Raw genomic sequence first — 16,344 nt, forward strand, 5'->3', positions numbered from 1 at the left:
TGCATGCAGAGGGTGGAGACACTGAATGGTAGTGCTGCTCACTGTGCAGCACTGCCACAGGAAGCAGCTCTAACAGCCATCTGAGGAGTGGCCAGTGAAGTTATCACTAGGCTGTAACGTAAACACTGCATTTTCTCCTTTAAAGAACAATAACAAGTTTCATAACCTGCATACGATCTGTAAAAAAACATTAGAAGTTTGCTCTTAGCCTTAGGAAAGAAGAATATCCCAATAAACCTCTCACACAGCGAGCACTCCGTTATTGTGGCATCATGTGATTTGAACTATGAGAGGGGGCTATACTCTTCTTTGTGTGTTTGCTAATTCTGGGAGACATCATTCCTATGGAAAATACACCATTGAATAAAAAACAGTTGGAAATCACCAATGACTTTGTTAATCAATAACAACGTAATGTTACAATTTCTGGAAAGTAACAGTTCTTTAGCTGTAAAACTTTCTGTTTAAACTGCTCCATTATTCATCTGAGCCACTAGATGGCACTAGAGGATCTATTTTAGTAACAGTGCTATTCACTAACAGAATTCTATGTAATTTTATAACAAGACACGGAGGCTCATATTGCATATCCCTTTCTTTACTGTTGACAAATAGCAGCAAAGGAAACATACAGAATGAAAAAAGAATGAACATGTGATAACGTAGGCCCCTCCCCCTCAGGTCCCAGTATAACAGGCAGCACTTCCCTTCCATTTCCCTCTTTCTTTGCTGCTCTGACACAAAGATAAGTACATGCCATATTTTCTCTTATATATTATTCATTGATAATTTAATGGATTTTATTTATTTAGTCTTTTATTTCGAAGGTTAATAATTGTGTCGTTATACACTAGCCTCAGGGCCCAGACCTCCCCTGCTTATGTAACCTTGTCTGTTTCTTCTGCTCGAGCGCCTCTCTGCGCACTTCTTCTTGTTTCATTATTCCTCCGCGTAGCTTGCGGGTGCCGCGAATCCCGCGAGATTCCCGGCGGCCATTTTCTGTCATTCTGTCCCTACCTCTTAGTGTGTCGCTGGTCTGGGCCCTGGTGAGAGCGTTTTTTCCTTTGCTTAGATTGTTTGGGTGACTAACCCATACGTCCTTGATCATGCCTAAACCCAGACTATCTACTGGGTCCGCTCACTCTGGGGAGTCGGATTCCCCAGTAATCAGAACTGAGGCCCCTGTCACCTCAGATATTTCGCCGTCTATGGCGGATGGGACTACCCAACCCGATGGACCACAGTTTCTGGCGCTACAGCGCTCGGTGACAGACGCCATTATGGCTGCTATGGGGTCTATGTCCTCCACCCTCTCCCACACCATTTCACAAGCCCTCTTGCCCCGTCCTTCAGACGAGCAACTCTCGGGCACCTCGACACCCCAGGGAGAGGTATCTAAAGGGGACTTCAAAAAGGCTGCCCGTAAATCTAAACACTCCTCTGCCTCCAGAAACACCATGACTGGCGTACCTTCGGTCGCCCCAGAAAGCGTGTCCCATCCACGCAAAAGAGCCTTTCCGCGCCAGGCAGAACGGGCGCGGCTTTGGAAATGTGCTAGAGCACAGATTGAGAGCGGCACCGACTCAGAAATCGGGTCAAATGAGGAGGCTATGAACGAGTCAGATTCCGACTCTGATGCGGATTCCGCCGATGGCACTCTCGACCTCCTTTCCTCTGCTCAGGCAGAGATGCCCGGAGGCGAGACGGGGACCAGGAACCCTGCGGCTGCGGGGCCATCCCTCGTGGATCCTTCGGGGGTCCCACTCTTCGACCCGGATGACCTTCATCATCCGAGGTCGGCGGAGTGGCTCCCAGCCGACCACGTTGCCACATATCTGGAAAATTGGGTCAGAAAACCCTTAAGCAAGGCGGCCCGCAACAAATTGAGGGCGGAGTGTCCTAGGCCTCTGGTGCCTAACAAGGTGTGTGACACCCCAGAGGTCGATCCAAAAATGACCCAGTTCCTCACTAAACTGGGCTGGAACCCCCGTAAAGGACTAGAGTCCGCTTTGAAGTCCTGCCAGGACAAGCACCTGGACATATTCGGGCCTTTGGCCAAATTATTTGACTTGGCGGAAGACGCCAGAGCGGAGAACCGCATGGTCGACCCTGAAGACCTTAGAGGTTGGGTCCAGAGAGCAATTTGTATTGCTGGGAGCGTAAATACCTCCCTGTCTATTGAAAGGCGCAAAGCCATATTGTTCAAAATTGAGCCAAAACTAGCCAACCTCGCCCTTACGGAGGCGGGCAAAGACGCCCAAGGACTCCTCTTCGGAGACTCCTTCATCAAAGACTTGGGGCGTTATGTGGGGGCATTCACGGCTCTAGACAAGGCCCAGGCCTCCATGAGGCGAGTATTCCAGGGGCGGGTCTCTACCAGGGCCGGCAGAAGCAGGAGCCGTCTGTCCGGCCGCAACTACCCCATATCCCGTGGCACGGGAAGAGGCTCCTTTCAACAGTATCACCAATACCAGGAGACCTCCCGCCCCATGTTTTTTCCATCCCGTGGACGTCAATGGCGATCCAGAGGCCTTCGGAGTAACCCAAACTCCAGACGACCATACGGTGAGTTGCCTTCTACCACACATTTCTTCTCCGGGTTACATAGGGGGCAGACTCCAACATTTTTTCCCAGCCTGGTCACAAATCACTTCAGATCCCTGGGTACTGGCCACTATTCAGGGCTTCCATATAGAACTCACCTGCCGCCCTACACACATTCCCCCTCCTCGACCGATCCGCTTTTCCATCCAGGATCGCGGTCGGATCGACGAAGAACTTTCATCCCTCCAGTTCAAAGGGGCTATCGAACTAGCACCCCCCAGCCCTGCGGGCGTAATAAGCAATATCTTCCTAGTGGAAAAGAAAGGCGGCCAATCGAGGCCAGTCATAAATTTGCGCCCCCTCAATGCCGTAGTCAGGTACCGCCATTTCAAGATGGAGGGTATTCACCTGCTAAGGGATCTCCTCCTCCACGGAGACTGGCTAGCGAAACTAGACCTAAAAGACGCGTACCTGACAGTGCCAATAGCGGAGGCCTCTCGGGACCTCCTACGCTTTTACTGGCGACACGAAATATGGCGATTCACCTGTCTGCCCTTTGGCCTATCCTCAGCCCCGTGGTGTTTCACAAAACTTCTACGGCCCGTTATGGCCTGGCTACGCAGTCGAGGAGTTCGACTAATCGTCTACCTAGACGATATTCTACTCATGGCTCAGGAGCGCTCCACCCTCCTCTCACACCTACGACTAGCCATAAACCTCCTGTCACGCTTAGGTTTCATAATCAACTGGGAGAAGTCATGCCTGACCCCCGCCACCCGCTTGGAATTCCTAGGTTTCCAAGTGGATTCGGGGGCAGCGACGCTGAGTCTCCCGATATCCAAGATTCGTTCCATCCGCAAAGAATTGCGCAGGGCCCTTATCCGACCCCAGCTCACCTTACGCCAATTGGCACGCCTCATAGGCCTACTGGCCTCTTCAATCCAGGCCGTGTTCCCAGGCCCACTCCACTACCGAGCGCTACAGCGCCTAAAAATCGCTCACCTAAGAGCCGGGGCATCCTACGCAGACCTAGTCTCCCTGGACAACGAGACGAAAGACGAGTTGCGATGGTGGATTCTCAACCTGTCTGCGTGGAATGGCAAAGCCATCTTCGGCTTAACGCCGGAATTCACGATCGACTCGGATGCGAGTCTACACGGTTGGGGAGCCCACTGCGAGGGCATCTCAACTGGGGGCCGGTGGTCGGAGTCCGAAACCCGGCTACATATCAATGCCCTGGAGCTTCTGGCAGGCTCCTTCGCCATCCGCAGCTTCGCCAAGGACCGTGCCCTATCATGTATTCGGCTCCGCATGGACAATGTTTCGGCGGTGAGATATGTCAACCACCTGGGTGGTACACAGTCGGCGGTCCTGGCCAGGTTGGCGAAAGATTTTTGGGAATTCTGCCTGGAACGGAACCTGATGGTCTACGCAGAGTACTTACCTGGCCTGCACAACGTCCAAGCGGACTGGGGTTCACGTTATCTTTCAGACACCAGCGACTGGAGATTAGCCAGGAAGGTGTTCTCCAACATATCATCTCTTTGGGGGCCATTTACCATAGACCTTTTCGCCTCCCGGCTCAATACTCAACTCCCACGCTTCTTCAGCTGGAGGCCGGACCCAATGGCGGAGGCAGTGGATGCCTTCCTACAAGAGTGGAAGGGAGGCCTCCTCTATGCCTTTCCCCCATTTTCCATGATCCCTCGCTCACTCCTGCAGACCCGCAAACACCGGGCGGAGCTAGTCATGGTCACCCCATTCTGGGAGACGCAGTCTTGGTTTCCCCAAATACTCGAGATGACGTTGGACTACCCTCGACTCCTGCCGGGTCGCCACGACCTGCTACAAGACCCGACGGGTCGCTATCATCCCCTCCGGCTGGAGGGCTCTCTCCCACTTCTGGCGTGGCGAATCTCCGGGGACCCTGGGAAATCCAAGGAGTTTCGGACGCAACTAGACTCTTATTGGCGGCAGCATGGGCTCCCGGCACTAGACGGGCATATGGGTCAGCTTGGCGAGCTTGGGCTAGCTGGTGCATGGCTCGGAACGAGGATCCCGTTTCGGCCCCTGTAACAACGATCCTGCAGTTCCTGACGTCTCTCTTCGAAGCCGGTAAGGCTTACAGGACCATTAACCTTTACCGTTCCGCTATCTCGGCGATTCACCAAGGCTTCGAGGGCCGCCCCGCGGGACAACACCCTCTAGTGTGCCGACTCGTCAAGGGCTCTAGATTTTCAAGGCCACCCAGGCCCCGCTACTCCACGACCTGGGATGTTTCAGTTGTATTGACTTTCCTCTCATCCTGGCCCGCTAACGCAGGACTCTCCCTCAAACAGCTGTCGGCCAAATTGGTGTGCCTACTCTGTCTCATCTCATGCAAGAGAGTCTCGGATGTCAGTGCACTGGATGTCGATGCCAAGTCATACACCCCGGACGGGGTAACTTTTAACATCAGCAGACGCACTAAGACTTCCATCAAGGCGGTATCCTACCCTAGTTTCCCTGCCTCTCCTTCGCTATGCCCAGTGACCTGCCTTCGTGAATACGAATCTCGCACCGAACCACACCGATCTACTGCCTCCCGTCAGTTGTTCTTATCTTTCCGCCCCCCTTTTCACCCAGTTTCCAGCACTACCTTATCACGCTGGGTGAAATGGCTGCTGACCCAAGCGGGCATTGACACTACAGTGTTCGGCGCCCACTCAGTACGAGGGGCTTCGGCCTCTTCTATGATGTCTGCGGGCGCCCGCCTGGAAGACATTATGAGAACAGCTGATTGGTCTAGGGAATCTACCTTCCGAGAATTCTACTTTCGGCCGGCCCCACACACATTCGCTGTAATAATGGATCAGCTTTAAACTTGCAATATGAGCCTCCGTGTCTTGTTATAAAATTGCATGATTTTGCTATTACATGACGAAAAGTCATGATTTTATTAAAGACACGGAGGCGAGTATTGCCCCACCCTTTTTTGTTACTCTCACGCTGGTAAGTATATATCTCCCCACCCATATTACTCATACCACGATACACCTATGTTATAGTTTGGGACGGTAAGTGGGGCCGTCCTTATAATTGTTGTTTTCTATATTACTGGATATGTTAACATTGATTGTTTTGTGGGATTGTATATACAAGGGTCTTTGTTCCCACTGGTGTAACCTTGTACTAGTTACAAGTATCGACTTTAACCTGTTGGCTCCTGTCCTTTATGTCTCCACAGCTTAATCTGGCAAGACGTCTAGCAAGGGTCCGGTTTATTGGTCTCCTCCTGCTGTCCTCCATCGGTCCTATGAATTCTACGGCCACACTTCCCAGTTTGTGATGTTATACCTCCTCGGTTTTTTCTGTTATTCCTTGGGACTTTATTCTCGCATTACTCTAGTTATGGACATTGTTCTTTGGTCGCATCTGCAGAAAGAGGGAAATGGAAGGGAAGTGCTGCCTGTTATACTGGGACCTGAGGGGGAGGGGCCTACGTTATCACATGTTCATTCTTTTTTCATTCTGTATGTTTCCTTTGCTGCTATTTGTCAACAGTAAAGAAAGGGATATGCAATACTCGCCTCCGTGTCTTTAATAAAATCATGACTTTTCGTCATGTAATAGCAAAATCATGCAATTACAAAGTGAATTTCAAATTTAAGGTTTAAATAGCCAAACTGGAAAAATCCTCTAAGCCAGCTAAGCTTCCAGTTTCTGCTACACTGCCATAAATTGTAAATTCTATTTGAATTCACTTTGAATTCTCACTTTATTGAATAACCCTGTAAGTTGTATATACTGATAAAAAGAAGGGTCGGCCAATTTTATAACAAATTACTGCACATAATATTATAGTGTGTCTGTGGTATTCGTACAGGCATTCCCTTGTGTTTCCACCAATAACTGGTCTTACCAATCAGGTGATATCCTCCCGGCACAATCCGGTATAACACATACACTGAACATACACTCAGAGGAGCGCCTGACATCCAGTTATACCAGCACCGTGGGAAATCACCGGGCATACTGTGAGCAGTAAACGAAAGCCACAAACAACCAGTCACAATATTAGAATCCCTAACGCTATAGTGTTCCTTTAATTCTGAATTCTCACTTTAGTAAATAGCCCTGTAAGTGTCTGCTAAATACATTACCACCAAACTAATGTAGATTTGCTTCTCAATCTGTATATTCTGAGGCACAGCTGGTAAATTCTCAGTACCTGTGCTGTGCATGAGAAACAACAAACAAAATAAAATACTATTTGTATCAGCGGCCAGCAAGGAAATAGTTAAAATGAGAGAGAAAGAAAAAACATGAGAGAGAGAGAGCGCGTGCGCCACAAAGAGAAAATATGAGAGAGAGAGAGAGTGTGTGGATGTGTGTGTGTGTCACAAAGAGAAAATATGAGAGAGAGTGTGTTTGTGTGTGTGAGAGAGAGAGACAAAGAACAAATATGAGAGAGAGAAAGTGTGAGAGAGAAAGATAGTGTGTGTGTGTGTGTGTGTCTGTGTGTAAGATAGAGTGAGAGAGAGAGAGAGTGTGTGTGTGAGAGAGAGAGAGAGAGAGAGAGTGTGAGTGTGTGTGTGTGTGTGTGTGTGTGTGTGTGTGTGAGAGAGAGATAGAAAGAGATAGATAAATAGATAGAGAGAGAGAGAGTGTGTGTGTGTGAGACAGAGAGAGTGTGTGTGTGTGTGAGATAGAGAGAGAGAGAGAAAGAGAGAGTGTGTGTGTGTGTGTGTGAGAGAGAGAGATAGAGAGAGAGTGTGTGTGTGTGTGAGACAGAGAGAGAGAGAAAGAGAGAGAGAGAGTGTGTGTGTGTGTGTGTGTGTGAGATAGAGAGAGAGAGATAGAGAGAGAGTGTGTGTGTGTGTGTGTGAGACAGAGAGAGAGAGAGAGTGTGTGTGTGTGTGTGTGTGTATGTGAGATAGAGATAGAGAGAGAGAGTGTGTGTGTGTGTTTGTGAGACAGAGAGAGAGAGAGGTAGTGTGTGTGTGTGTGTGTGTGAGATAGAGATAGAGAGAGAGAGAGATTAAGAGAAAGGGACAGAGATGGTGTATGTGTATGTATATATCTTGGCTAAATGATAATTTAGTGATAACGAGTAAAATGTTTTCTATCAAGTTCTAGTGGTTTGGCTGCATGCTATTGCTAATTATTCTTGGAATTTGCCGAAAACCCATTACTCTCTCCCAAACTGCTCACATTGTGGCTGTAGAACCAGTCTGGCTGAGAGGTGACACATTGTGTGTGAGTTTTGTGAATTATTTGTGGATCTCAGCTCAGCCTGGGGGTTTGTTCTCTCAGCAGCTCATTGTGATTAACTGACGTGTGTTCATGTAAACCCACCTCCTTCCCTAGAGAGCTGAGCTTGTATCCCAAATCCATGGAAGAAGCTGTCAGGAGCAGATACAGAGTCTGGCTGGGATGGACTGCAGGGAAGCTGGGTTAAGTGGACCTGATACATTGTGATAGAAAGTTCCCAGGATGATCTCCCCCCCTGTGCTGGTCCTGGGGGCAACCTTTGGGGCGGTGGCAGGACTGCTTGCCCTCTGTTGTATGCTGTGTGTGTGCGGGCGCTTATATAAGAAGAAGATGCCACCAGACAGTGGGGGTGGGACCCCTGTGACAATGACTAGTGTTCTACACCAGGGGCAACCGGTATGTATCCTGCACCCTAAAAGTTTACTGTATGGGGGGCATTGCTAGAACATATCGCACGAGGGTTTTACGGAGGGGTAGCTATTAGCTATAACAAGCAAACCGTTTCTGCTGGGGACTAGTTAATCCAAGTTAACACTGTATAGGTCTCTACTGGGGACTAGTTAATTCAAGTTAACATTGTATAGGTCTCTACTGGGGACTAGTTAATTCAAGTTAACATTATATAGGTCTCTACTGGGGACTAGTTAATTCAAGTTAACATTGTATAGGTCTCTACTGGGGACTAGTTAATTCATGTTAACATTGTATAGGTCTAGGGACTAGTTAATTCAAGTTAACATTGTATAGATCTCTACTGGGGACTAGTTATTCAGATTAACATTGTATAGGTCTCTACAGGGGACTAGTTAATTCAAGTTAACATTGTATAGGTCTCTACTGGGGACTAGTTAATTCAAATTAATATTGTATAGGTCTCTACTGGGGACTAGTTAATTCATGTTAACATTGTATAGGTCTCTACTGGGTACTAGTTAATTCAAGTTAACATTGTATAGGTCTCTACTGGGGACTAGTTAATTCAAGTTAACATTGTATAGGTCTCTACTGGGGACTAGTTAATTCATGTTTACATTGTATAGGTCTAGGGACTAGTTAATTCAAGTTAACATTGTATAGGTCTCTACTGGGGACTAGTTATTCAGATTAACATTGTATAGGTCTCTACAGGGGACTAGTTAATTCAAGTTAACATTGTATAGGTCTCTACTGGGGACTAGTTAATTCAAGTTAACATTGTATAGGTCTCTACTGGGGACTAGTTAATTCATGTTAACATTGTATAGGTCTAGGGACTAGTTAATTCAAGTTAACATTGTATAGGTCTCTACTGGGGACTAGTTATTCAGATTAACATTGTATAGGTCTCTACAGGGGACTAGTTAATTCAAGTTAACATTGTATAGGTCTCTACTGGGGACTAGTTAATTCAAGTTAACATTGTATAGGTCTCTACTGGGGACTAGTTAATTCATGTTAACATTGTATAGGTCTAGGGACTAGTTAATTCAAGTTAACATTGTATAGGTCTCTACTGGGAACTAGTTATTCAGATTAACATTGTATAGGTCTCTACAGGGGACTAGTTAATTCAAGTTAACATTGTATAGGTCTCTACTGGGGACTAGTTAATTCAAATTAATATTGTATAGGTCTCTACAGGGGACTAGTTAATTCAAGTTAACATTGTATAGGTCTCTACTGGGGACTAGTTAATTCATGTTTACATTGTATAGGTCTAGGGACTAGTTAATTCAAGTTAACATTGTATAGGTCTCTACTGGGGACTAGTTATTCAGATTAACATTGTATAGGTCTCTACAGGGGACTAGTTAATTCAAGTTAACATTGTATAGGTCTCTACTGGGGACTAGTTAATTCAAATTAATATTGTATAGGTCTCTACTGGGGACTAGTTAATTCATGTTAACATTGTATAGGTCTCTACTGGGTACTAGTTAATTCAAGTTAACATTGTATAGGTCTCTACTGGGGACTAGTTAATTCAAGTTAACATTGTATAGGTCTCTACTGGGGACTAGTTAATTCATGTTTACATTGTATAGGTCTAGGGACTAGTTAATTCAAGTTAACATTGTATAGGTCTCTACTGGGGACTAGTTATTCAGATTAACATTGTATAGGTCTCTACAGGGGACTAGTTAATTCAAATTAATATTGTATAGGTCTCTACTGGGCACTAGTTAATTCAAATGAATATTGTATACGTCTCTACTGGGGACTAGTTAATTCAACTCATGCTGTTATAGATTCTATCGTGTATTTCCAGAAAACTAGCTACTGACAGAGCAGGGTCCATATATTTACCTTTGACTAACTAATACTAGCACACTTATTATGGGAACATTTTGAGTAGTTGTAGCATATATTAGCATACATTCTGAGGGCTCTATCAGGATATAATAGCTAATGATAACAGAAATTCAAATGAGTCTTGAATGGGGAGGAACTGGTGGTAGTAAGGTTTTTAATGGTGGCTTTACTAGGTAATTCTAGTACATTTTGTATGTAATCTTGGGAATTAGGATCAGCTAGTAACATTATAGGGATTAGCTAATGAACTAGCTAATTATAGTAACATTATATGGCTCTTTCCTTGGGATTAGTTAATTATAGTAACATTATAGGGGTCTTTCTTTGGGATTAGTTAATTATAGTAACATTATAGGGGTCTTTACTTGGGATCAGTTAATTATAGTAACATTATAGGGGTCTTTACTTGGGATTAGTTAATTATAGTAACATTATAGGGGTCTTTCCTTGGGATTAGTTAATTATAGTAACATTATAGGGGTCTTTCTTTGGGATTAGTTAATTATAGTAACATTATAGGGGTTTTTACTTGGGATCAGTTAATTATAGTAACATTATAGGGGTCTTTACTTGGGATTAGTAATTTATAGTAACATCACAGGGGTCTTTCCTTGGGATCAGTTAATTATAGTAACATTATAGGGGTCTTTACTTGGGATCAGTTAATTATAGTAACATTATAGGGGTCTTTCCTTGGGATTAGTTAATTATAGTAACATTATAAGGGTCTTTCCTTGGGATTAGTTAATTATAGTAACATTATAGGGGTCTTTCCTTGGGATTAGTTGATTATAGTAACATTATAGGGGTCTTTCCTTGGGATCAGTTAATTATAGTAACATTATAGGGGTCTTTCCTTTGGATTCATTAATTATAGTAACATTATAGGGGTCTTTCCTTGGGATCAGTTAATTATAGTAACATTATAGGGGTCTTTCCTTGGGATTAGTTAATTATAGTAACATTATAGGGGTCTTTCCTTGGGATCAGTTAATTATAGTAACATTATAGGGGTCTTTCCTTGGGATCAGTTAATTATAGTAACATTATAGGGGTCTTTCCTTGGGATCAGTTAATTATAGTAACATTATAGGGGTCTTTCCTTGGGATCAGTTAATTATAGTAACATTATAGGGGTCTTTACTTGGGATTAGTTAATTATAGTAACATTATAGGGGTCTTTCCTTGGGATTAGTTAATTATAGTAACATTATATGGGTCTTTACTTGGGATCAGTTAATTATAGTAACATTATAGGGGTCTTTACTTGGGATTAGTTAATTATAGTAACATTATAGGGGTCTTTACTTGGGATCAGTTAATTATAGTAACATTATAGGGGTCTTTACTTTGGATTAGTTAATTATAGTAACATTATAGGGGTCTTTCCTTGGGATTAGTTAATTATAGTAACATTATAGGGGTCTTTCCTTGGGATTAGTTAATTATAGTAACATTATAGGGGTCTTTCCTTGGGATTAGTTAATTATAGTAACATTATAGGGGTCTTTACTTGGGATTATTTAATTATAGTAACATTATAGGGGTCTTTACTTGGGATTAGTTGATTATAGTAACATTATATGGGTCTTTACTTGGGATCAGTTAATTATAGTAACATTATAGGGGTCTTTACTTGGGATTAGTTAATTATAGTAACATTATAGGGGTCTTTCCTTGGGATTAGTTGATTATAGTAACATTATATGGGTCTTTACTTGGGATTAGTTAATTATAGTAACATTATAGGGGTCTTTACTTGGGATTAGTTAATTATAGTAACATTATAGGGGTCTTTCCTTGGGATTAGTTAATTATAGTAACATTATAGGGGTCTTTACTTGGGATCAGTTAATTATAGTAACATTATAGGGGTCTTTCCTTGGGATTAGTTAATTATAGTAACATTATAGGGGTCTTTCCTTGGGATCAGTTAATTATAGTAACATTATAGGGGTCTTTCCTTGGGATTAGTTAATTATAGTAACATTATAGGGGTCTTTCCTTGGGATTAGTTAATTATAGTAACATTATAGGGGTCTTTCCTTGGGATTAGTTAATTATAGTAACATTATAGGGGTCTTTCCTTGGGATCAGTTAATTATAGTAACATTATAGGGGTCTTTCCTTGGGATTAGTTAATTATAGTAACATTATAGGGGTCTTTCCTTGGGATTAGTTAATTATAGTAACATTATAGGGGTCTTTACTTTGGATTAGTTAATTATAGTAACATTATAGGGGTCTTTCCTTGGGATCAGTTAATTATAGTAACATTATAGGGGTCTTTACTTGGGATTAGTTAATTATAGTAACATTATAGGGGTCTTTCCTTGGGATCAGTTAATTATAGTAACATTATAGGGGTCTTTCCTTGGGATCAGTTAATTATAGTAACATTATAGGGGTCTTTACTTGGGATTAGTTAATTATAGTAACATTATAGGGGTCTTTCCTTGGGTTTAGTTAATTATAGTAACATTATAGGGGTCTTTCCTTGGGATCAGTTAATTATAGTAACATTATAGGGGTCTTTCCTTGGGATTAGTTAATTATAGTAACATTATAGGGGTCTTTCCTTGGGATTAGTTATTATAGTAACATTATAGGGGTCTTTCCTTGGGATTAGTTAATTATAGTAACATTATAGGGGTCTTTCCTTGGGATCAGTTAATTATAGTAACATTATAGGGGTCTTTCCTTGGGATCAGTTAATTATAGTAACATTATAGGGGTCTTTCCTTGGGATTAGTTAATTATAGTAACATTATAGGGGTCTTTACTTGGGATCAGTTAATTATAGTAACATTATAGGGGTCTTTCCTTGGGATTAGTTAATTATAGTAACATTATAGGGGTCTTTCCTTGGGATCAGTTAATTATAGTAACATTATAGGGGTCTTTCCTTGGGATTAGTTAATTATAGTAACATTATAGGGGTCTTTCCTTGGGATTAGTTATTATAGTAACATTATAGGGGTCTTTCCTTGGGATTAGTTAATTATAGTAACATTATAGGGGTCTTTCCTTGGGATCAGTTAATTATAGTAACATTATAGGGGTCTTTCCTTGGGATCAGTTAATTATAGTAACATTATAGGGGTCTTTCCTTGGGATTAGTTAATTATAGTAACATTATAGGGGTCTTTCCTTTGGATTCATTAATTATAGTAACATTATAGGGGTCTTTCCTTGGGATTAGTTATTATAGTAACATTATAGGGGTCTTTCCTTGGGATTAGTTAATTATAGTAACATTATAGGGGTCTTTACTTGGGATCAGTTAATTATAGTAACATTATAGGGGTCTTTACTTGGGATTAGTTAATTATAGTAACATTATAGGGGTCTTTCCTTGGGATTAGTTAATTATAGTAACATTATAGGGGTCTTTACTTGGGATCAGTTAATTATAGTAACATTATAGGGGTCTTTACTTGGGATTAGTTAATTATAGTAACATTATAGGGGTCTTTCCTTGGGATTAGTTAATTATAGTAACATTATAGGGGTCTTTCCTTGGGATTAGTTAATTATAGTAACATTATAGGGGTCTTTCCTTGGGATTAGTGAATTATAGTAACATAGGGGTCTTTCCTTGGGATGAGGACAGAAATTAGAGCCAGTTTGTTAGTGAGAGTAGAGCTCATGTAAGAGGTGTATGAAGGGTTAAAAGTAGGAGAATTTCACTGTGTGTTAATTTAAAGGTCCAAAATATGTGCTTGTGTCATATTAAAGAACAGTTCAGATTAGATTTAAAGATGTTGCTCGGGTACTGATTGAATATAAAGATACCCCATTTATTGACCAGTAAAACCCAAAAATGCATCATGTCTTGAAATCACTCCCCAAATAATGTTATAGCCTTTTTGGTACTGCAGCAGCCGAAACCGACACTCTATGCTGAGTTGATGCATTCTTTTATTGCTTTGTATTCACACAATACAGTAAAATAATTAAACATGAAAAACAGGTATTCATGTTTAAATTTACTGCATTTTCTGCAAATTCTTTGCAGGATCTGCAGTAAGTTCTCACAAACCAGGAAGTGACATGTCCAATAAAAATGCTCGCTTAGCCTTCTATAGCACTGTTGAACCCACAAGCAATAGTCTTTGGTCACAGCCAGTGTGTCTGGGAGTTATAAAATTGTCATCTTTCTACTGTAGAATGCTAACTCCCATACTATTTCTCTTATAAACTGTATTATTGCTGTGACGAAGTGCCCTTCGCCACTTGTGCCTGGAGGGGACTACTGGCTAACCTCCTGCCTTCCGACTATGGCCCCTGTGCTGATAGCTGTATTTTACACTGCAATAAGGTTTATTTGTGTATTTCTGCCGGGGCGTTCGGGACTTTCAGTATGTGAGTAGTGCTACCCCAGATAGCTATGCCATGGAGCCTATTCGTGTAACAAAAGACTATGGAAAAGACTTTGGCTCCATGGCGATTGAACTGTATGTAGGTGATCTGAGCGCCATTTGGTAATAATGTGCGCTCAAATCTAAGCTATCTGGGGGCATGTTGCATGTTATATGTTTTATGTAGTAATTGTAACATTGTGTAATTTTATGTATTTTTACAACCATGTGGTTAATGCCTCTGTCCTGGGAGATAATTTGATTACTTCCCAATTATCTCCAGGATAGAGAGGAGGGATTGTAATGTCACTGTGGGAGTGTTTTGTTTGTATTGTCTGTGATTGGCTAATATCCAATATGTGTCCCATTGTTCCATCAGGTCCCCTTGGGGAGTGTCCACCTGGTGGACACTTGCATAAATACCAGGCAGGTAGCCCTCAATAAACCAGACCTACTTGCACCTTTCTTGAAGCCTTGGCTCATGCTTGGGGGAAGGGATACCTACACTCTGGGGATTGCTATAATCACTTACTCCCTAGAGTAAGCTCTTGTAAGAGCTTGATTTGTTCCTGCTATGCTCTCTGGATTTAGGAGAGGTTCACCCACTGGAAGCTGGATCCTGGTTGTGGATCCAGGGTGGGTGAGAGACGGCAAGACCCCGGTGCAGCTGCATCGCTGGAAGTGGGGTCCACAGTGCTGATGGTGTCGGTTGGAGTGCTCAGAGTCCTCGGCAAGCGCTAGGAGCATCGATTGGCGGTGGTACTCAGTCAGAGTGCCAGCGGTCCGTCACAATTGCTATTACATGATCATGTACAGTGGGCCCGGGCTGTAATGTAATTCATGAGTTATTTCCCAGCACAAATAACAGGGGGGAAAAGGATTTATCCTTGATGCTATAAATAATGTTTTTACGAAATTCACCTCTTGCCTTTCTAGTGTCAAGCTCTAAGACTAGGTAATCGAATGTAGGTCAATTTGATTTTTAAATCTGCAAGAATGAGGAAACTTAGAACATGGCAGTTTTTATCAGAGATAAATTCAGACTTAAAGGGAAACTCCAGTGCCAGAAAAACGATCCGTTTTTCTGGCACTGGAGGGTCCCTCTCCCTCCCACCCACCAATCCCCGGTTAATGAAGGGGTGAAAACCCCTTCAGTGACTCACCTGGGACAGCGGCGATGTCCCTCGCCGCTGTCTCCGCCTCCGCGACGCTCCTCCCAGTGATTGCGTCGGCCGGTGGGCGAGACTGATCTCGCCCACCGGCCGAGGAGACCTAATGCGCATGCGCGGAAATGCCGCGCATGCGCATTACGTCCCCCCATAGGAAAGCATTGAAAAATCATTTCAATGCTTTCCTATGGGGTTTTGAGCGACGCTGGACGTCCTCACACAGCGTGAGGACGTCCAGCGACGCTCTAGCACAGGTTTCCTGTGCTAGAACCCAGGAAGTGACCTCTAGTGGCTGTCTAGTAGACAGCCACTAGAGGTGGAGTTAACCCTGCAATGTAATTATTGCAGTTTATGAAAAACTGCAATAATTACACTTGCAGGGTTAAGGGTAGTGGGAGTTGGCACCCAGACCACTCCAATGAGCAGAAGTGGTCTGGGTGCCTGGAGTGTCCCTTTAAAATAAAACCTTCATTTTTGGGTTAGGGGGAGGGAAATTCATTGTAGTATTGCTATTAAAGGAACACTCCAAGTACTATAACTGCTACACATTCTGGTGGGTATGGAGCTCGGCATGTCCTTTCTCCCCCCGAGCTTAAGTTGCCAAACCATTGCTTACACACAGCTTCCTGCCAGACAGCCAAACCATTGCTAACACACAGCTACCTGCCGGATAACCAAACCATTGCTAACACACAGCTTCCTACCGGATAGCCAAATCATTGCTA

General features: G+C 43.4%; 1 protein-coding gene across 2 annotated transcripts in view; it reads left to right on the plus strand.

The window, feature by feature from the left end:
- The first annotated feature begins 7,667 nt into the window (after positions 1-7,667).
- Positions 7,668-16,344, plus strand: part of SYT13 (synaptotagmin 13) — a 40,902-nt gene continuing 32,225 nt past the window's right edge. Inside the window, exons 1-2 of one of the 2 annotated variants that reach the window (XM_063437823.1) lie at positions 7,668-7,782; positions 7,894-8,193. In XM_063437823.1, coding sequence (XP_063293893.1) covers positions 8,020-8,193 — 174 coding nt within the window. In that variant the 5' untranslated portion in view covers positions 7,668-7,782; positions 7,894-8,019. Of the gene's footprint in view, positions 8,194-16,344 lie in introns of both variants that reach the window. The other variant, XM_063437822.1, reaches the window with a different exon arrangement.

The sequence above is a fragment of the Pelobates fuscus genome, chromosome 12 (genome assembly GCF_036172605.1).
Source record: "Pelobates fuscus isolate aPelFus1 chromosome 12, aPelFus1.pri, whole genome shotgun sequence".
Lineage (NCBI taxonomy): Eukaryota > Metazoa > Chordata > Amphibia > Anura > Pelobatidae > Pelobates > Pelobates fuscus.